Here is a 22,812-nt window from a genome sequence, read left to right as displayed (position 1 = left end):
AGCCTTCCTGTCTTCCCATCTTGTCACCTCTGTCCAGATTCCTTCTATCTCTCTCCCACGCATGCCTGGCTTGTAGTGTGGCCTTCACCACTGTCAGTCCGACTCTCGGTTACACTGCGCTGAAGCTCTGACCTCCACCACCGAAGAAGGGGATTCCCTACGCCATTTGCATGCAGCATTCATGAATAAGAGTGGGAGAGAAGTTGCTGGATAAGCATAGGTTGTCATCTGGCGTCTGAGTCTACATGCGTGTGTTCTTTCAATTGTGTTCGAAGAATACCCAGAAGCCTGTGTTTGCTTCCTAGCTGTCTGCTGTCTGTCATTAGAGTAATAAAATACTTGCTGCGCTGCACGACGATGAGTTCTTGTCTTCCTCCATTCCGCACAAATTGCCAGCTGCTGAGCTCTGATGGATGTTTGTATGCTGGCCCAAAAACACAGGTTCCACTTTAAACCCGCTGCTCCATTATCCCGGGGAGAGACAGGGGGAGAGAAAGAAGCTGTCGGTCTGTCTACTACCTCTGTCATCCAAAAGTGTTTTAATTAAAATGTGCCTCTCTGCAGAGCTCCTCAACAAACACGCACACACTGAACACACAGAGAAGGGTTTATCCAAATACACAGAGCTCTCCTCCAATTCTCTCTCGCTCTAAACCACCGTCTCTCTGTGTTTGTCTGTCTCTGCTGCCATTATTCCTCTGCCTTCTTCTTCTCTCTCTCCCCGTGCACCCTCTCATCGGGCCTGCGGATTGACAGGCAGTGTTTTTCAGCTGATGTTTGAACACATAGCGATCAATGCCGGACAAAGAGAAAAAGCGGGGGTGAGGGGCAACACAATTGGTTATTGACAGTGAATTCAAAGTCTGAAATACTGGAGGCGACAGCTTAGGAAGAGGAGAGCCAGCGGAAGTGAGGAGAGGAGTTGGAGCGTGGCATATGTGATAAATGTGTTTAATGTTCACCGCGAAGCATCACTTCTGGGTGTGCTTACTTTTATTAATTACATGTGGTTGTGCCGGAAATTGTCGAAAAATGTTGTGTTTTCACAATTACAAAGTGTGATTTTGTTATTAATTACAGTTTGTACTTTGGGTTTCAATATTGGTATGCAGTACAATCCCAACCAATAACTACACACTGGGCAGTTTCAAATGGAGTAAGCCAGCAGCAGCTCTGCTGGGATTAATATTGGTTAAACACCATGTACACCAAAAACAGATTTGCTTTAAGAGCAGATTGGTTCAATGTAAATATTGGAAAGGGGTTAGACTAGGATGAAAACAATATTTCATCATCTCTCATTTCGATTGTTGGTTGTGTTTTTAACATACTTATGATACATTGCTTTACTGCTATGTACTAATGAACTAATTACTTAAGTAGTTGTGGAATGTTATTAGTGTTACTATATTAACTGTTTATTTATTCTGCAAATTATTCAGTTGCCTCCAAGTCTGCTTCATGGACGGTGGTTAACCCCCTATTTTAGTCCATGGAGAGGGCCAGCTTCAATGATGTGTCCATTGTTTGCTCTTCTCCACAATGATGCGTCTCACGTGGAGACAGGCCAAGCAGGGGCAGTGGCAGGTCCTAGATATTTGAAGGGCTAATCATTGTTTCCTTTGGAGATTGTCGCCATGGACCTGTTGAGTGCGGTCTGACACTAAATGCTTGATGGTGACAACTTTGGACGCCCATTCCTTTTTCCAAGCAGATTGGGTCGTTTTCCCCCTAAGTGGTCACCTGGGTTGAATATGTCTTCTTGGATTGTTAGATGTAGAGAATATTTGACCTTGTCCAAGTCATATAGCGTGTATGTGATCACACTAAGCTAACTCATCATCAAGCCTTTCTGTATAAATTGTAGACTAATGGGGTCTAAGTGGAGCAAAGCGTGCAGTGGTGAGGGTTCATTTTGGGTTCATGGGTTAGTAGTAAATCAATGTAGTTGGTGGAAGGTCCTTCTAAGAGACATGTTTGGCTGGAGAGAGTCAGAGACAGATTAAAGATGACGGGTCACTCCTGGATTGCTGTGAGGCCTGAAGCAGCTTTTGCCCTTTCTGCCTGTCCTTTGGCCACAGCGCTGCCAGGCTCTGATCTCTGCTGCTTGAACTTCTTTTATTCCAGACAGCCTTTTCGTGTGGAAGGACATTTTTGTCAAAAGATGGTACCTTCCGTTGATATGAAACGGAAAGTACCGTATTTGCTGGAGCCTCTTGAATCCCTGCTGGCTTTGGTTTGAATCGAGCCACAACTTTTTTTCCTACTTCCTTCATGCTCTCTGTGTTCCTCTTAGCTTTCCTCTGATGTCTCAGACAATCTTGTCGAAGGGATGGGGGTGGGGGGAAGCGCTCCCTTTCCCAAAATAGGAGATGGTATCTTTCTAAGTAGTTTCTCTTGTTCCCTGGTTGTGGAATAACTGATCAGGATGGGCTCGATACATTTTGAGAAAGTGAACGCTGTAAATGCGTCTGCTTAAACCTCATTGTGGAAAAAGTAGCTGCATCTGACCTTGCACTTCTTTATTTATCCACTGAATGTAGAAAAGAGATTGTAGCACTGTAACACTGCAGTGTATTAAAAGCCCCTGAGCTATGCCTGCATGTTTGTGTGTTTTGCCTGCATGAAAGTGTGTGTGTATGTGAAAAGGCTGGAAATCCCCGTACCTTTTTGAGCATGTCCCTGCACTCCATCCAATCTTTCATTTAATGCTTGTTGAATTCTGATTATTTTCCCAAGCAGAGCAGAATTTATATCTGGAGGACAGATCCATTAACAATTTATGTAAAAAATCTGAAAGTGATGATAGGAGTTTGATCGTAATTGATGTTAAGAGATTGCCTAAAGAAGACAACATTTCTGAAACATATCTTAATAAAGTGCATAGTTGTATTTGTGTAATATACTGAACAAAAAATGTGATCATATTGTCTTATAGAAATATTATGATTCGGTTATTAAACACACTATGATCTTTGTAAAATAAATGTCTGAGCAGTTATGAGAAACTAACCTTTATAAGTCCTTATTGAATTATTTATAATGTGCTATGATTAGTGTTTTAAAGTATTATGAAAAAGTGATTATAACTATAGTCATACAGAGTTCTAAGCAGATCATAATACATAAATATATTGATAATTAATTGTATAGTAATTGGCGTCCTACACAGTATCCAAAAGCATTGTAGGTTATTATAACCCTATCAGTACCTAAAACTTTCCACTGCTACAAAAACTCGTATAATAGCCAATAAAATTACAGCATTGATATACTGCCTGGGATCCACCCATCTTTATTAGACGAGTCAGAGATAGAGGTCAGAAATATCGCGTCCTTCCTGCGAGGAGAAGCTCTCAGCAGCGTTGCCAGGAGCAATGTGTCACATCGGAAATGTCAGGGGATAATGTGTGATCAAAAGGACCTGGTGGAAGGTCAGCCGCTCTCCTCCCAGCTGAGAGGCAAGAGCAGGAGGCCTACATTCACCAGATTGCTGGCAACACAAGGAGGCAAAAATGTCCCTTCATTTACAGTCAACTGTCAACACCTTAAATGTGTCTCTGAAATGGATTGGATTGAGACAAGGTGCCACACACACACAATATTCTCCCTCCAGGTGTGTGATAGCTTATTGATCCCAGAGGGACACATTTGTCACTTTGGTTATTGCTCACCTCTTCAACAGTGAGGTCAGGGTGCCAGATTAGCCACAGAGCGGCCATGAAAATAATGATGGGGTCTTGCTGCTTTGCTCGAGTACGCCTCCAGCAGGCGGAGACTTTAACTCTTTCCATTGATTTTATTCCCTTGTGTGTTTGCAGAGAGCACTGACTACAGCGATGCCGAGGTTCTCCCTGATTCCTTCCCGTCTGCACCGGCGGAGCCTCTCCCAGAATTCCTCCTTGAACCAGAGGACGCTTTCATCGTGAAGAACCGGCCGGTCCAGCTGCGGTGCCGGGCCTCGCCAGCCACCCAGATCTACTTCAAATGTAACGGAGAATGGGTCAATCAAAACGATCACGTCACCAGAGAGAGCCTGGACCAGATCACAGGTACACATTAAGTTATTTACTGTAGACACACACAAAGTAGTGTCACCTTATATTTCACAGACATAAACATCATACTCAATTACAAACATCATTTCCAACTACATAATCCATTAGCTCCCACAGGAGTTTATGTGCACGTTAACTGCATTGGGCCTGCAGCCAATGCATTATTTATATGCGCTGTGAAAAACATGGCCCACTAATCTCTCTCTCTCTCCTTCACTCTCGCTTTTTCTCTACCCTCTCTCTGTCTCCCTCTGCTCAGGTCTGGTGGTGCGAGAGGTGGACATCTCGGTGGCGAGGACGCAGGTGGAGGAGCTGTTTGGGTTGGAGGACTACTGGTGCCAGTGTGTGGCCTGGAGCTCGGCTGGCACCACCAAGAGCAACCGGGCCTACGTCCGCATTGCATGTCAGTACCAAGGCTGTGTGTGTGTGTTTGTGTGAGAGGAAGGAAGGGAGACAGCAGAAGGGCAAATGTTTCCGACTTTTTGCTTGTCAAATGTGTCAGCTTAAGTATATATGCAAATAAAGTTGCCGTAGCTCTCTATCTAAGTCCCCCGTGGTAATGGGTGGCATGGTGTGATTGACACTGTGCATCTTTATGAGGGTATGAAGCGAAAGAAAACTCAACACATTGACAGGGACTTTTGGGGGTCTTTGCCTAGTGGATGTGTGAGTGTTTGTTGTTTATGTTAGTGACATTGGCTGTCACACAGTGTGTCACTGCTGTCACACAGAGCCTTCACTCACTGCTGACTATGTCTGTGTCGCCCCCTGTAGACCTGAGGAAGAACTTTGAGCAGGAGCCTCTGGGGCGGGAGGTGCGACTCGAGCAGGAAGTGCTGCTGCAGTGTCGCCCCCCCGAAGGCATGCCAGCTGCCGAGGTAAACCTCTCCCTCCTCTATCACTTTTGGGGTTCCTTCTTCGGTTTTGATATTGTAGGGTAATAGTTCAAGATTGTTTATATTTATCGCAAGGGAGATGGCAAAGCGGAGATCTAAATAATAAGTTATAAAGCAACATAAACATTATATTCAAGGAAAACATTCAAAGGGCTTGCCAATAAAGTTTGAAAGATTTAAGTCTATCCAGCGACATGGCACCATCAAGAAAAAACTCACAGATAAACATAACGATCAGTGAAAATATGCGCTGTTTTTTAAGCAATAAAGCTACATTTGTGTGCTTAAATTTGCTTTGTGTCTTAAACCATTAAGCTGCTTTGACTGCACAACAATCTATCAAACAGTTTTAATTTTCTCATTAAACAACAGTGCAATTATATATATATAAATAAAAAAATTAAAATAATAATTCATAAATGTAGATTTGTATTACTCAAGTAAACATTAATGTTCTTCAGGCTGTATTGTATTATTAATACTGGCTAAATAACAAGTTGTAAAAAGCTCTGAGCAATAAAAGCATAAAAGCTCATGTGAAGTGATCAAAGTAAGAATACAAAAATAAAAGTGAGAGAAAGCCACAAATTCATATTTTCCTGAGCAAACCCAAAATGATCAAATATTGACTGTGCTGTGTGTGGTGGCTAAATAATCTGCAGGTTTATAGTGTTTACTGAATGTCTGTGTGTGATGTGCTCACTCGTGTTTATGCATACACACCTGTTGATTTGTACAATGATTCTTCTGAAAAGATATCTCACAAAAGAATTAAAGCAATGCCTCATTCTAAATTGCTTCTGTCGAGAATACAGACGCTTTTATCGCTTGTTTAATTTAACAACAGAAATGTTGGCTGCTATGTTGCTTTTTTTATTTGCATCCATTTTCATCCCTTTGTTTGAATATGTCTTTCATCATAACAAAGTTCTGATTGATGTGTATCTGTGTGTCTCTTTCCAGGTGGACTGGCTGAAAAACGAGGATGTCATAGATCCATCGCAGGACTCCAACTTCCTGATCACCATCGATCATGATCTGATCATCAAACAGGCCAGACTCTCCGACACCGCCAACTACACCTGCATGGCTCGTAACGTGGTGGCAAAAAGACGCAGCAGCACAGCTACTCTTATTGTTTACGGTAATACGCACACGTCTGTGGGAAGGTTTTATGAGATTGGTTTATGAAACATGACAGAACATAAAATCTTCCATGTGTTTCTTGTCAGGTCGCTTCAGTGATGCAGTATTTTAGTAATAAAAAGCAGCCTAGAAATGAGAAAATCTTACATTTTAGCAGCTCTGCACCAAGATTAAATTATTGAATGTATCTTGTACTTCTGTGTAAAACACTGTTTAAAATGTAAAGGAAATATGAGTCAGATACCACCATACTTATTTGAATTATCAATAGCAAATACTTTCTGTGTTTACAAAGCATATGAGTGTGGTAGGCAGATTGAGAGTGGATAAATGGGGTGATGAAAAAACAAAAGTTAATGTATATTTAGCCTGATTTACATTTTAAAACTGGTTTTACTAACTATCTACCATGTCAAGTTAAGTTGACTCGGCTATTAATTGCCAGGCTTGCTCACTCTGCGTGTGTGTTGGTGTGTTTCTCCATCAGTGAGCGGAGGTTGGTCTTCGTGGACTGAATGGTCAGAGTGTAATGCTCGGTGTGGGCGGGGCTGGCAGCGACGAACACGCAGCTGCACCAATCCCGCCCCTCTGAATGGAGGAGCCTTCTGTGAGGGCCCGCCCTTCCAGAGAGTGACCTGCACCACACTGTGCCCTGGTAAGGATGAAATACTCATCTTTACTATTCATAACGTCTTCAGACCAAGTAGTCATGCTTCTGGAATATCAGGACATTTCCCAAATGGGCCATTTTGCAGAGCTAGGATGAATTTGAAAACTTTTTGATGTGCTGAGTTTCTCAACAAACCATGCTGTTAACAAACTTCCACTCAAATACAACTTCATCAAACATTTGGTCATGTAACTGCTTTGATTTCCTCATGAAATTTCACCTACATCAGGAACAGTGTTATCGGATGTACTGCCACGAACCTTTCTGCCCTGTGTGCCAGACCACCCTGACTCCAAAGTCATTTAAAACAAACCACAGAATGCATTTTTGCAATTTGCTAAATGATTCACTTCGGGCCATTACATAGCATTGCGCCACATTATAGTGTCATGCCCAATTCCCCTCTACGTGCAGTGATGGAAGTATTTAGCTGCTGGCTGGCTGTAAAGTGACTCACATCTCTGCTGTCTCATTCCAGTGGATGGAGGCTGGACAGAGTGGGCAAAGTGGTCTGCCTGTGGGACAGAGTGCACCCACTGGCGCAGTCGCGAGTGCCAAGCCCCCCCACCTAGAAATGGAGGAAAGCACTGCAGCGGCAGCATGATGGAGAGCAAAAACTGCACTGAGGGGCTGTGTGCGCGCAGTAAGTCACCTGAGCAATGTGTTTAAAGGATAGTAAATATGTGGCTCGTTTATATTTATTTGTAAAATATCCCAATTCCTCAGTTGGTGCTACAATGAAGATAAGCAACTGGTTAGCTAAGTTCACTTTTGCACATATTTCAACTTTCTATTATCTGACAGAAAATGGTCTTTCTGAGGTATCTACTGAGATTAAGTCCCCAACGGCAAATTTAATGTGTATAGGTGGTTGTTGAATTTCTAATAGTAGTCTTTAATGCGGTTATATTTTGGTTCACAGTTCACAGTTCTATAAAGTGTGTTGCAGTTCAAAGCTATTTGTATAGAACTGTATTCCCAAGGTGATTTGGCGCTGCGTGAATGATGTAGGAAGAAACAGCTAAATCTCTGGCAGATGTTTCACGAGGCAAAATGTAGGTTCACAAAGAGACAAGGCAAGTGATCCACACCTGAAAAGCACACAGATGGAGAGAGAGAAATAGATAAAGTAAGGGAAGGCTAAAGGAGCGTACGGAGTGGGAAGCGAGCATGACATAGCCGAGTCGAGAAATTAGCACAGGGAAGAGCATATGAGAGTGAGTTAGACTCACACTGACACCAAATGTGCAGCCCGTGATGAGCTGGGAGGAATCCAGCTGACAGCGCATTAGAATCTTTGAGACGCACATCCACAAAGGCAGTGAGATACATTCAAGAACACACTTTAAAAAACATACGCACACACCCAAGCACGCAGACTACCCTGGTAAACACACGTGCAGAGGACGGATCATATGCACCCTTTGTTTCAACCTTATCAGACTTGCATGCGAGCCCTGACATAAACAGGCTTCTATGGAGCAGCCAGATTAGACAAATACACTCTCTGATTTGTCTGTACAGAGCAGAGGGCTCTCAAGAGGCTGTCAGCGAAAACATGCACTCAAGTGGCTCTGGCAAAAAGGAGAAAGATGGGAAGCACTGTGCTGTTGAAAATCTGTAGATGTGGAGCTTGGCAAACTCCAGGTTCCTGGCTTATTTATTTCCCCAGCACATTAATATGATTATTCTGCTGGCACATATTGTCCTGATGACATTATGAGGTTCTCTCTGATGTCTCACTCATTGTTAATCCCTCTGAGGATCAGCTAAATACCCCAGTCATAAATGTAAAATGCTTCGAGACACCACAAACCATCAACTCCGTTGCCTCTTAGTAGGTTGTAATTGTTATTGGCTGAATGGAAAAGTTGGAGGGGGGGGCCATTTGGTGTTTTGATGATGCTTAGGAGAGAATGTTATTCGCTTTGAGATGTAGTTAGTGGCACGATCCTGAAAGACCATTTCGACATTCATCAAACCACTCGGGGATGATTCACATTGGTGTTGTCTAGGAAAAGATTGTTCCCGCCAGGATAGAGTTGTTTTTTTTCTTCGAATGATGAAGGAGATAACATACCCTGTAGGGTTTTTACAGACACAGTTTCAATCTACATTGTCCCCCTCATGAACCGCAAAACACCAGCGTCCATTTTCCAAACTGTCTTTTACTTTGCCACTACCATCCAAATGATCCTAATCTCTCTGTCATTTCTAAAACTCGGTTTTTATACATTATATAAACAATTATGCACAACTTCCTTTCACAATGCCGCCCATTGTGATTCTAGAGGAGGTTATTATTTCTTAGATAACAAGTATGTTGTCTTGCTCTCAGTATGCCTTTTATATTTACATTTCCATTTTCATATTGATGCGCTATTGTTTACTCTGCTTTGTATTATGTTATTGTATCTTTCATTTGCATAACGACAAGTCCATCCATTTTTATGTTCTGTTTTTTCCTTTTCTCTTTTTTTTTTCTCTTGTTCAAACAGATAAAAAGATTTCTATTGAACATGCAAGCCATCGTAAGTTCACCTACCCATGACTTCACACTGTGTGTGTGTGTGTGTGTGTGTGTGTGTGTGTGTGTGTGTGTGTGTGTGTGTGTGTGTGTGTGTGTGTGTGTAGGAGAGGATTCGTAACATCTGTGTTAGCACGTGGCGCCTCATGCGTCCATCTACACTTTGTTGTCATGTCGGATGGAGCTCAGTGACAACACGCCTCACCTTCTTGTCTGGCCTGCTTATGAGTGTTTCTATCCAGTCTTGTCTTTTATGTTGACTAAGCGTAGCATCGGTTTCTGAGCTGGCTGTGCGTTAGCACATTGCATCGGTTACATAACAGCTTGCTGCAATTCAATTTAGAATCAAGATACAATTACAACAAAGAGATCAATAGATGTTGGTGCAAATGAACTAACTGTCTCCGCTCTGGCTCTAACCCAACATGTCAGGTGAAAAGGAAATCTCTGTTATGAAAGGAGCTAAAAATGACAGGCCTCTAAGCTGAGACTCTTTGATCTACAGGCTATGAGGTAGCACTTGCTGTAAAAAAAAAAAAAAAGCAAGCAGTCTGACTTTCAGTTAATCTGTGATATAGTTTACATTTGAAGTGATGCTAATTCCTGTAGCTCAATGTGACGTGGACTCAGGGGAGAGCAGCCGCGGTTCGCTATTGTTCCGTTTCTGGTAATAAGTGCGGATGGCTGTCTGATTCAGTTCCATCGAGCCACGTAAGCACGGGAGCTCTCCTCTCAGTCTGCCTCTGGCTTTCCTCTCCTCCACCCTTTCTTCTGCTCTCACTGCTGCTCTGTGGTGCCTGTGCTTTCCTCCAACTCCCCCCCCACTCCACTCTCTCCTGCTCTTTTAATAAGGGCCTGTTCCTCAAGCGCCGCAATCCTTATCTGCTTCCTCCTCATCACCACACTTATAATCCGTCTGTCCTCTCGACAAATCAGAACCTTATCTAACTCCTTCCCATCCCTTTTGCCAAATTGCTTCTCATCTAGCTCTCTCTGTTTGTCCAGCCCCCCTCTTCCTTTTTTTACTCCTCTTTGTCTCCCGCCAACCTCGCTCCATGTCTGCTCCTCCTTTCCGCTGTGGTGTGACTGGCTCACGTGTCAGGGTCCGGTATGGCAGTGTTAGTGTTAGGGAGTCAGGGCCAACCACTCAGCAGGAGAAAAGAGAGGGAGACCAAGCAGAGAGCAGGTGAAGTCACTGTATGGCCAACCAGCCCACCTGTTATACCCCCCCCTCTGAAGGATAGGGGGAGCTGTTTATTAATGTTGCTTCCCTGGATGATCTGTTTTAACCAAACAAAGCTGCAGCTTTAGCTAGAATGAAATTGAACAACGGGAACATACTAGCAGGCACACTGCCAGAGTGAATGAATAGTTTTGTTAGGTCTATTTTAAAGCAACACTCACATGCTCACAAGTGCATCATTCCTCCTCTCTGTACTGGCTGTGAAGTGATCCCCTCCCTAATGCGATTCCAAGGTAACAGATGGGGGACAAAATCATTAGCCCTGTGTCTCTGTGAAAATGTATCATTACATTTGGCTTAGGCTTAAAAGAGTGATCTGAGTTCATCACATAAGGTGAATACTTTTAGGGATGTACCAATCAAACTTTTTTTCTCTACTGTTAACGACTCACTGTGACTGATTTGTTGTCACTCATAGCAGAAACAGTGAATTTAATAATGACATGACAAAGTAACTGTATTTTATGTAGAACGGTCATAACTGTCAGGATTCGGGAAAAGGTAGGACCCAAATGCAGTATTAAAAAGGATAAGCAAGTTTTAAGGGGTAACAAAAAGCGAGCTTTATTTACAAAAGCCGATGACAAAAGAAAACAAGAAACAAACTTAACATTACCAAATCAGGGGAGCACGAGTAAAGAATCCAGGATCAAAAAACTTCAGGGACAAACATGGAGCGTGACGTGAAGGGAAAGACAAACAATGAACCGACCTGGAGCACAGGGGAAGACAAGACTAAATACAAATAAGGGTAATCACAGGACAAGACACAGCTGGGCAGGGGAGGCAGAAACACAAGGGCAACAGGTGAACACAACGAGGCACAATCAGACACAGGAGGGCAAACACAGAGACGGGAATCAACAGACAAGACAGGGGGTGAACACTTTTCAAAATAAAACAGGAAACCAGAGACAGACAAAACACAACACAGACAGACCGTGACAATAACTGATCGACCTAAATTGTTTTCCTATTATTGTCTGATGTTAGAGCTTAATTGCATTTAATTATTATTATTACTATGCACCAAAAATACTCAAATGTAAGATAAAGTTCTTGATATGACTTTCGAATTGTCTTAGTAGCTTCACCTAAATTAAGGGATGCATTTTTACGGAGTGTGGATTCCATCATTTACATTGGAATCATGCGAAGCCAATACCTGATTGAATATATGGGCAGGTCAGAGTGTTTAATTTATTGATTACATTTGAATTAATCAGGTATTTTAATATATTGTTACAAGTGACTCAAATAGCTTGTTGTGTCCGATCTGAAATCCAAAGATTAAAATAGAACATTTTTTATTTTTTAAACCGTAAATCTTGACATCGAAAAGCAGGAGCCAGCACATGTTTGGAATTGTATCTTGATACATTTCTTAAAGATGAATCCAATTCCCAATTTGTTTTTCTATTCTGTTAACTGCTTCAGCCCTAACTTGGCTCCAATAACTCATTTATACTACTTTCTGCTTCGACGGGTTGTAAATCAGATTATATCTCTTAAATGCTGTTTTCTTCCCTCTTGTGCTTCCCTGTCATTTGTTCCTGTGTGTTTCCATATCTCTGTATGGCGGTCTCACCCCCTGCTTCCTCTCTCCCCCCCAGCTCTGGCCCCAGGTATGGGTGTCACCGTCTACGCTGGCCTGGCCGGGGCCCTGCTGCTGTGTGTGATCCTGGTGTTGTGCGTGGGAGTGCTTGCATATCGCCGCAGATGCCGACATCTCCATGGAGACATCACTGACTCTTCATCCGCTCTCACTGCCGCCTTCCACCCTGGCAATTACAAGCCTCCCAGACAAGGTAGTTTCACACACTGACTCACACGTAGGCCATTCAACACAAAATGTCGCTTTTTGTCGTTGGCATGTTTTCACTTATCTTCTCTTTCACAATCCATTTCATTATCACACTGCTATTTATACCGTCGCTTGAATTTATTCTCTTTATACCATTTATCTCCTCTCGCCTCAATTCTCCATTCGTTGCTGCATTTCATTTTTTACATTTGCAGCATTTGTCACGGTATCCCTTCTCTTGTTCTCGACATCAAATATTAATTAGCGACATTAATCCATTTCACTCGCGTCACTTTTAGCAGTCGGAGCCCTGCCTGTGTAATTTCTGGTGATAAGAGAACAGCTCCTCTCTTCTCCACAGATAACCCTCACACTCTGCATCCCTCAGCTCCTCCAGATCTGACAGCCACAGCGGGGACTTTCCGAGGGCCGCTCTTCTCCCTGCAGCAAGGGGTCAACGACAGCCCACACAAAATCCCCATGACCAATTCTCCCCTGCTGGACCAACTGCCAAGCCTCAAAATCAAGGTGTACAACGCCTCCACTCTGTCCTCTCTGGAGCTCCCCGCTAACATGTGTTTAGGCGATGGGGAGATCCTAAGCCTGAAGTCGGTGGGAACTATGGGTAGAGAGCGGGATTACCACAGCCACACCATGTCCAGAGAACCTGGGCTGAGCACCAGTGCCACCTTGGGTAATCTGGGAGGACGTCTTACCATCCCCAACACAGGTAATAAATATCACATGTAGTAGAAACCAGTATTCATACACACATGACATGTTCAGTTCATCACCCGTAACACAACTTTAATCATGATGCCTTCTCCCTTAGGTGTCAGCCTTTTGATCCCCCCAGGGACCATCCCCCAGGGGAAGTTCTACGAGATGTACCTCATCATCAACAAGTGGGACAAAACGACGTGAGTGCTCTTCATCTTTACTCGTCTATTTCACTCATCTCCTCTGCAAACATGAGGCTGAACCGACCTCAAATCTCACCTCAATCAGAAATGTTCCCAAGCACGTCTGGCCTGCTGCAAACCACTTGAAGTTTGTTTGAAAGTTCTATCGCTTTAGTTAAAAAAACGGACTTGTCGTAACTTCTTCTACACTGAATTATTTTTTTTGTGGATTCATTTCTTGCCAATTTTCTGGATGTTTGATATTGAGTTGGCCTCAATGCATCAATACCAGAAGACCAGAAATTCGAAAACCATGCCGTGGCCATGATGTTATTTTCCTGAATGAACTCACCTGTTGTTCTCGTGTGTGTGTGTGACATTTGCAGGTTACCCTCTGAGGGCAGTCAGACTGTACTAACTCCGGTGGTCAGCTGCGGTCCATCCGGCATGCTGCTGAATCGTCCTGTGGTTCTTACTTTGCCACACTGTGCTCAGCTAGACACTCCTACTCCTGACTGGACCCTCACTCTGAAGACACAGACGCACCAGGGAGCCTGGGAGGTGAGGCAGCCTCTGACTGGTACTATATCATTAATATCTCTCTGGACAGCATCATTGAACACCACTTCAATCTGTTCCTAGGAGGTGCTGACAGTAGGAGAGGAGACTTTGTCGTCTCCGTGCTACCTGCAGCTGGAGGAGGAGTGTTGCCATGTCCTCATGGAGCAGCTGGGAACGTACGGCCTGGTGGGCCAGTCCTGCCCCCCCCAGCCTGCCTGCAAACGCCTGCAGTTAGCACTGTTCGCCCCTCGAGCGCCATGCCTCTCCCTGGACTACAGCCTTCGTATCTACTGCATCCACGATACTCCTCATGCTCTCAAGGTAATGCTTGTGTGTTTTTATTTGTGCAAAAATTTCTACATATGTCTTTTCAACTCTCTTCTTTCTTCTTCTTGCCTTTTTGTACTATTGCTTTTCTGTTTCATAATTTCTATCAATGTTAATGTTTGTCAATCTAGTGAATTACTGTTTATATACCTAAAACGACATACAGTATCCCCTTAAAGCTGCTAGGGACAATATTTGAAATATAAATACATTGATTATATCAGCTTTAGTTCTAAAGTACATGTAAAATAGAGCTTGGTTTGATCAAAAATAACAAATACCGCACACTAAACAAAAATCAAAAAAAAAGATCCCCCCTACCTGCCCATATCACATTCTGGTTTTAAATTGAATCTCCCTGACGCAGAGGCAACTACTCAAAATAGTACGGCACAAAACAAAACCCTAGAAAAGAATATCAAGTTTGACTCGCTGAGTTTTTTTATTTCCATCTTTTGTATCAAAGTGTTCACAGACCAGCCTGGGTAGTAAACATGAGCATCCTGTGTGCAGTTTGCTGGCAACACATGACATGATTTCTGGCTGCTAAAGTTCAAACAGCTTTCCAACTGTTAGCTCTCACACATTTCCATTTTGGAGACCAGTTTAGAGAATGTGCGCAGCATTTTAATTAAGCTTTGCAGAAAACATGTTTTGAAAATTGTTTTAGTATGTTAAACCCATAATTGTTTGTATTTTCTAAGCCCGTCTTCTCTCTCTGTCTGTGCAGGAGGTGCTGGATTTGGAGAGGAGTCTGGGCGGAGTTTTGCTGGAGGATCCCAAGCCTCTTCTTTTTAAAGACAGCTACCACAACCTGCGCCTGTCCATCCACGACATTCCTCACACTCACTGGAGAAGCAAACTACTGGCAAAGTATCAGGTACTTACAATGCAGCAGATAATGGCCTGTGGATGTGAAGTGCCTATAAATGAGAACGTGTGTCTATTTACAGAGCACAAATCAGCAGCAGCTTGAATGACGTCGTAGATTGAAAAAGCTATTGCTTAAGTGTCAGTGTTACCTCAAGCCTAATAGACAAACACTCCTAAAACAGAACTATGGTCGGACAAACGCTTTATTTAACTTCAGCAGAATTGCTATTTCACAGACAATACAGCTATTCACTTCCAGTCCAACCCCTCTGCTGCATTCTCTCGAGATTGCAGTCTGAACCCTCTCTGAATGAATCTGATAGTGGGCCTCATTTATGGACAGTGCGCTTAGGAAATAAATTGTCCTCTGACACACGGGACCTAGTTGGTGGAAACACCCAATATATATTTTTAAAAGCATATTGCGCTCTGCTGGAATGGAAACTGTGTTCAAGATCCTTCATAATTGTGCTGCACAGGATAAAGCAACTTTAATCACAGTGGAGAGACCGTGTTTTTCTCAGCTTTCCAAAAGTAACATTTTGTCTTTGTTCACAGGAGATTCCTTTCTATCACATCTGGAGCGGCAGTCAGAGACCCCTGCACTGCACGTTCAGCCTGGAGAGGGGCAGCCTGGCCGTGTCGCAGCTCGCCTGTAAGATCTGCGTCCGACAGGTGGAGGGGGAGGGACAGATATTCCAGCTGCACACGGATATTCAGGAGGTAAAAGTGAAATGAAGTTGCATGAAAGCCACATAGCAATGCCCCCAAAAAGGTTGGTTTTAATGCTCCACCCTTTTCCTGTCAATCCAGACTCTCCCCCCACACTCGCCCCTCCCCTCCGGAGGCACCTGCCTGCCATCCTCTCAGGTGGGACCTTATGCCTTTCGCTTGCCTGACTCCATCCGCCAGAAGATCTGTGCCAGTCTGGATGTCCCCAGTGCCCGGGGGTGTGACTGGAGACTGCTGGCTCGCAGTCTGGGCTTTGACAGGTCAGATCTGCTCTACATGTTTGTGTTTGAATGGCAGCTTACTCAAGCAGTGAGGATACTCAGGTTCCTAGTTCCTGCTGTCATGTGATGACTCAGGAGTGTGTATGAGCTGGCATGAACATATTCACTGGCTCAGGTTAGGTCAGTGGTTCTCAAACTTTTTCTGTCAGGCCCCCCCTTTGGAGAAAAAAAGAAGTCGGGCCCCCCCAACACAAATAGTCAGGCTCAGTAGTGGCGCCAGAGATTTATTTTGGGGGTGCTGTGGGGTAGCTTGACGTTTCATAGAGGGTGCTCAAACATTTAGGGTTTCCCATTAATGTACCGGGCGCTACAGTGGAATTTTCTACTGCAACAATCCCCACACATATACTGTACACAACGTACCCGCGACTGTTACAATGAAGGCTCGATAATCAGCTCACGGCATATAGGTGTAAGCAGGGGTAAAGTGCTATTTTTATAGGTGGTGTGTGGACCTCACATAGGGGGGTCTGGGGGCAAGCTCCCCCGNCCTGTCATGCCTCTGCGCCCCCCTGGGGGGGCGCGCCCCCCACTTTGAGAACCACTGGGTTAGGTGTAGGGGGTTATGATTTTTATTTTTATTTTTTTTACATATAAAAACTGAAAACTGTGAAAAAGACTGTGTCATGGGGTCTAAGGATGTGGCCAGTCTATTGATTTTTTTAATTGAATGTTGTTATTATGTTTAAATACAAATAGGATATTTCACACAACGCTTCTTAAATCTTATTTTTTTTAAGTTCATGCATTGTCACCCAGCTCTAACTGCCACTAAAATACATGTATTTAATTTGCAGGAAAACAGACCAAACGCACAATAGGCATAATTAATGATGAACTTATAATATATGACTAATAGTAGTTTTATTTAAAAAAATTACATTATTTATAAAGAAATCAACATAATATCGTTATTGTGAATTTTTTAGATCTGGAAAAACCTGTAGTGAAAATCTGATCTTCTGACAGCACTAGCCATATCCTTGTTTTGACTCGGGATATGATTTAGCTAGACATGTTATACATTGCTTCATTAAAAAGATTCGGAAGATATTTCATCTTGCTAGCTAGCTAATCCTGCTTTGTTAAAAATATTGGACAGTCAGAATATAAAGTGGTTCCTGCAGCAACAAATAGAATCAATGACTGATGGAGAGCTTCCTTTACTCTTCTCAAAACTTGCCTCTTCTTTCTTCCCTGCAGGTACTTGAACTACTTTGCAACAAAGCCCAGCCCCACAGGTGTTCTCCTGGACTTATGGGAAGCCTGTCACCAAGCCGACGCAGACCTGGTTTCTTTGGCGACCGCGCTGGAAGAAATGGGCAAAAGTGAGGTGCTAGTCGTCATGACAACAGATGGGGATTGTTGATTGGTCAAGGAACGAGAGAGCAAGCCAGACATTTTCTTTTTCTCTTTTCACCACCGTGATGAAAATAAGAATACCTGCCTATGAGTATGCACACATCATAAGCCCACAGAGCGTTTTGGTTCTCTCACATGCTCTGTTTTGCCTCTGCCTCATTCCTTCTCACTGACCCCTGATCAGCCACTGTAGCTACAAACCCACCGTAACCCATTCCCATGATAACTGATCTGATTCAGCTTCAATCCTTCAAAGCTATGTTGCATCTGCAGAACCAATTCGAGGGGTATGAATCATAAAATGGACGTAAAGTCATCTTTCATACGTGGTGCTTCTAAGATACAGAATTACACTTTTATTTTATATAAATAATACAAATCTATGGGACAAACAAACTCATGTATTCAACACACGGAAGCACGCACAATAAAACAAACAGACAAATGCTAACAGGGGATTACCCATGTTTCAGTAGCAGCATGAAAGTGCATGATTTAGCACCAACAAACCTCATGGCGGGGGCTTTTTTTTTTCCATTGTCATTCTGTGTGTGCAGTGGAAGACGGGCAGCACCGACAAACAGTCTGAAACCTCCTCGGGCTACAGACACAGGCGCGGACAAACTGGTCTTTAACTGGCTCTGAATCAGATGGGCCAAGTTTTCCTCTCTAGCTGCTTGGCGAGAAAGTCAATTGAGGTCCCAAAAAACCTCAAGGTATGAGAGCTCAAGCATGTTGCTTTGGGCTTCGAAATAAAAATCTGCCTCATCTTTTTGGAGAGAGGGTGAATTTTGAAGTTCATTTAACAAGGAATTGGCAGATAACTAGACCGACTGACTCTTTATATTGTACCAACAAATGCCTCAAAGCCTTGGCATATCGTTCCCACTAACAGGGGTGTTTCTCTTTCATCTCTCCTCGCATTCCTTTATCGCTCTGCCACACTCCTCGGATCTGTTGAGACAAATCTGCAGGAGAGCCTTTCTGGTCGTCCCTTAAAAGTTTCCTGTGGGGAACGCTGTTTAAGTTATTATCCATATTTGTGGATTGTTTTTTTTTCCTTTTCTTTTTGTCATTGCTGTTACGATCATGTAGAACATCTTAATTCTAGTAGAGCAGGCCAAATGGGAGTGTTAGATGCACAGTGGATGTCTCAGTTGTGAATAACAGAAACATGTTTATTTGGGGTTTTTTATGCGGTGCAACTATTCAAAGTGTAAAAGACGATTAGAGGTGATGAAATGTCCAGGTGAATATACTGTATATTTGCTTCGCTGTAACTGAGAGCAGTTTGAATTGTTCAGATATGAATATGACAGAGTAGTTTAGCCATGCCTTGAATCAACTAGGCTGCAAGGGACCATAAAAGTTACCTCAACACAAATTGCATTAATCTATTCTCTGTCCACCACTTATCTATCGGTTTATTAAACCCCCCCAGTAACTCATTATGTCACCTTTCTTGATTTGATAACGTTGTCAACCTTTTTACTAAGCCGCCTGCTTTGTGGTCAGGGTCCTCAAGCTTTTTGCATTATCAAGATTGTTCTGTCAGTTAATGTTAGACAGGAATTGAAATGCTTTCATCTGTGACTTTTTCATGACTTAAGTTCTGTTTTTTTCCCCCTCCATGCAAAAGTATTCATATCGAAACCACAAAAACCAAAACACAGGCAGTATCCCTCCTATTCGGCAGTGAGTCACGTCACTGTTTTGTGTGAATGAACTGAAATATCAAATGTGTGTGAGTGTGTGTTGAGTGAGTGGTAATGTGTGGGCAGGCGGGTGTGCACTAACAGTACTGTATGTGCGCACGCTTCAGATCTGTCATTTCTCTTTGTAAGTGCTATGCAAGTACAAAAGAAAAGAAAAGCGTTTTGACTTCTTTTGTTTCCTGGAAGAGACTTTCTATTTTTTCAGATCAGGGCATTGACAGGGTTTTGTTTTTGTATCCTAAACTGATTTTAGAGTGGGATAACATTTTGGTTATGATGGTATATGTGTGAATTCTTCATCTGGATCGGGAAGGATTGAATCACGGACCAATGAAGCTGCTGTTGGAAAAGCCCACGTTGGAGATCTAAACAAATGATGTGGCGATGGCTGCAAAACTATTTGTGGCAAACACCATGAACTCGTGCCCTGCAGGTCTTTGGGAGGACATATCTGAACACCACCAGTTCAGAACGTTGGATCCCTGAACACTGCAGGACTATTTTCCTTCCTCAGAGACTGGCTAGGTGTAGACTACAGTGTTTATTCGTCCAGATTTCTTAAGTATTTGTTGGATCTTTGGCCATAGATCTGGATCATTCATGCTGGAGCTGGACTGGATTCCTACCCGCTCCCTTCAAGGAGAACATTTTAGCCTTTGTTCGAGAAGTCAGACATTTTTACGAAAATAACTAAATGGATTCAGTGACATTATTTTATCTCTGTAAAGTACCAATTGTAAATAAACGTCTAGCCTTCTTACCTGTAACTAAATATAATTTTTATGCAATAAATTATATTTCTTAGTTTAACAACAGCGTGTCTTTTTTTGTTATTGGAATACAAATGTGATATTGAAAAACCAAACATTAAAGTGGCTTTCATAAAAATCCATAGAGCAAATTGCAGGCCTCTCCAGAGCTCCTTAGCACCACAAAATGACTTTTAAATGGCACCTGTGTTTTTCTCAATTACACCCCATTTTCACAGAAAATACAGAGCTACTTAACCTGTCCCTGTTTCCCTCACACCTCATTGGAAAATTCCCTTTAGGTCCATTTAGCTTTAAAAGCTTTTAACTGGCAGGCTGTCTAGCCTTCAAATAGCGTCCTTAAAGGATTGACTCTACGCGCTCAAGCATTCTAGCCTCAGTTTGTGTTTTGTTTTAGGAGGGCAGGAAGTGGGGGGATTTGTCAGATTAGACTCTTAAAATAGAGAAAAACAAATATCCCAGTGAGTCATCTTTGGTGAGAGTGCACTGCAGTATGGTCTTAATGGCAGGCAACTCTTTGCACCTGTTTTATTAGATGCAGTGTTAATTGAGGACTAATATGCCACCCTTCACTGCATGACTTAATTGAACCTTTTGTAATGCATAGAGTGGTGGCACAGTATGAAAGCTGAATGCAGCATCAACCTATAACCGACGGTTTTGTAACGTATTAGGGTACAAAACAGCCGTACAAATATTATTCTGAAGGTGTGTAAACCCTATCTTGAGAACATGCTACACATTATGTGAATTGCATTTATAGCACACATTTATTTCCTGCAATATGACATACCTGAATTGTTCAGTCACCTAAACATACATTCAAATAGATATGTTACCATATGCATTGATACAGTATATTACAATGCTATGGAAGCCTTTGAGTAAAACATACATAATCAATGCTAAGTATTATAGCCTGCAATATGTAGGATGGAGGATGTATTTTAATCTAGGCTCATGATGGTACGAAAAACAAAAGATACATAATGGAGTTTATTATTTGTGCCGACTGTTTCTGCACAATTAGACCTGTTGTTGCCAGGGAACACAACAGATCAGCAGCTCTTAATTTGATAACATGCACATATAGACAGTGATTCCATTGATAATTTGGGAGATGTCCAATCCTGTGACACAGAGTGCCATGAGTGCAAGCTTTCACTCCAGACATAATGCAGAAAACCCCTCTGCGTCATGTTCGAATATAGGGGACTTTTCGTCTTGACTATTTCTTATAGGTAATGTAATTGTTTTTTCACTTTCTAGAGGCCAATAACACACTAGATGGGTGGATATGCTGTGTTATAGTGCCCTCTCCTGGTAAACCCCACTCCTCAACAAAAGCTATCTACACAATGCTACACTATAATCAAAACAAATGTATAGATAAACAGGAAATATATATAATTTAAGGGAAGTTAAATGCGTATTAGTTTATACAAACCATAAATGAATCAAACATGTTATATTCCAGCATGCTTTTCAGTAGATTAATACATTGGATGTTTGACAGGCACATTATGCAACAATATTGTTAGTGCCACAAAGAAAACAACCAACACAATTGCATTGCATACAATCAATACTTGTTATGTAATAATGTGTCCACAGCACAATATGTTATTGACACTACTATGTAGTTTACTAGTATTCTGTTGGTAGAGTAATGCTTTAGTTTGGATATAAGGTAAGGTTTACTTTAAAAGTACCACTTCAAACTGTATGATAGTATTGTGTTTGTAAGCTTGGAAATGCAAAAGATAATAACACAACAACACAATATTCTACATTTTATTTATAACTAAACTAGTACTTGTCGCTTTAACTGTTTGTAAACAAGTCTGTAGGCCAGCACATCTCACAAATCAAACTTTAGAATTTATTTAAATGTCAGTACAGAAGAAGCTAAAGAAATGCTGCATGATCAAATGATTATCTTAAAAAGTCAATTATATTACGTTTCTCAAAATCACACAAGACTAAAAGCAGAACGTCTAGTTAGTGTGTCTTAATTGTTAAGCAGATTTCTCCTTGCAACAATGTGCGGTTATCGTACGACGCTGAAGTTGGCTTCCGATTCAGAGCATCCGATTCGCCAGTTAAGGGGAAAGTTAAGGGACATTTAATTTACAGCGCTGAGCGAACAATCCTCCGTGTTTGAACCTCTTAAATCGCTGCATAGCCGATTTATTTGGACTGGATTATCCCAGAGCCTAAAGATTATTTATAACCCAGTTTGAGATTTGTGAAACCTTAATTCTATTTGTGAAAATACAAAAAAGGGAGATTTCAGTGCTTTTTTCACATCTAGACCACATTGGACCAGGTCCTGATCTAAAACCCTAAAAATCTAAAAATGTTTGGTTTTTGTGACCAGTTAGACTCATTAAGGCCATTGTTTCCCTTTATAAGTGCAACTACGGAAGTGGATTGGAGTCTTTCAGAGCCAGTGTAAAGCTTCATTAGTAATCATAGTTTTTCTATGTCAAAAAAAGTATAAACTTGCTAAACATGCTCATGTCTTTATTATATTTGTTTTGCAAAGGTCATGCCACAGTCTGACGAGCATAAATTGTTTAAGAATTCAAAATGAAGCCCCCACTTCAATCCATAAAGCATTCCAAATATATATCAGTGCTCAGCACATCGTAGGACCTCCGGTGTCACCGAAAGCTTGTACATATCAAGATAGAATTGTTGTAGAACTTAAATAAAGCGTATCTTTCAATACATAAATCTCCATACCTTCTTAAAAAAAACAAGTATGTAAAAAGTTTTTATTTAATGAACAATCTGAAAGATTATTCCATCCGGAATGAATATGAGTTTCGTGATTTTTATTACATTTACTTCGTTTTCCGAGGACTAGAAGTGCACAAGTGGTCACATTTGCGACCGGAACGACCCCAGGGTATATAAATTTTGACGTACCTCTTACTGCC

The 22,812-nt window shown here is 42.2% G+C and overlaps 1 protein-coding gene across 1 annotated transcript in view; it reads left to right on the top strand.

Annotated features, from left to right (window-relative positions):
• The window catches only part of unc5b (unc-5 netrin receptor B), a 45,439-nt gene extending 25,570 nt beyond the window's left edge, over window positions 1–19,869 (top strand). The window contains exons 2-16 of the mRNA XM_010784910.1: window positions 3,822–4,052; window positions 4,318–4,461; window positions 4,833–4,936; window positions 5,918–6,098; window positions 6,588–6,755; window positions 7,249–7,413; window positions 12,154–12,348; window positions 12,706–13,074; window positions 13,177–13,264; window positions 13,633–13,807; window positions 13,889–14,128; window positions 14,865–15,014; window positions 15,566–15,730; window positions 15,821–15,999; window positions 17,224–19,869. Coding sequence (XP_010783212.1) covers window positions 3,822–4,052; window positions 4,318–4,461; window positions 4,833–4,936; window positions 5,918–6,098; window positions 6,588–6,755; window positions 7,249–7,413; window positions 12,154–12,348; window positions 12,706–13,074; window positions 13,177–13,264; window positions 13,633–13,807; window positions 13,889–14,128; window positions 14,865–15,014; window positions 15,566–15,730; window positions 15,821–15,999; window positions 17,224–17,389 — 2,720 coding nt within the window. The 3' untranslated portion in view covers window positions 17,390–19,869. The remainder of the gene's footprint in view (window positions 1–3,821; window positions 4,053–4,317; window positions 4,462–4,832; window positions 4,937–5,917; window positions 6,099–6,587; window positions 6,756–7,248; window positions 7,414–12,153; window positions 12,349–12,705; window positions 13,075–13,176; window positions 13,265–13,632; window positions 13,808–13,888; window positions 14,129–14,864; window positions 15,015–15,565; window positions 15,731–15,820; window positions 16,000–17,223) is intronic.
• Window positions 19,870–22,812: the final 2,943 nt, after the last annotated feature.

This window comes from Notothenia coriiceps, unplaced genomic scaffold, assembly GCF_000735185.1.
Source record: "Notothenia coriiceps isolate Sejong01 unplaced genomic scaffold, NC01 NC01_scaffold00026613, whole genome shotgun sequence".
Taxonomy (NCBI): domain Eukaryota; kingdom Metazoa; phylum Chordata; class Actinopteri; order Perciformes; family Nototheniidae; genus Notothenia; species Notothenia coriiceps.
The sequence above is the reverse complement of the archived record's forward strand: the minus strand, read 5'-3'. Positions and strand labels throughout refer to the sequence as shown.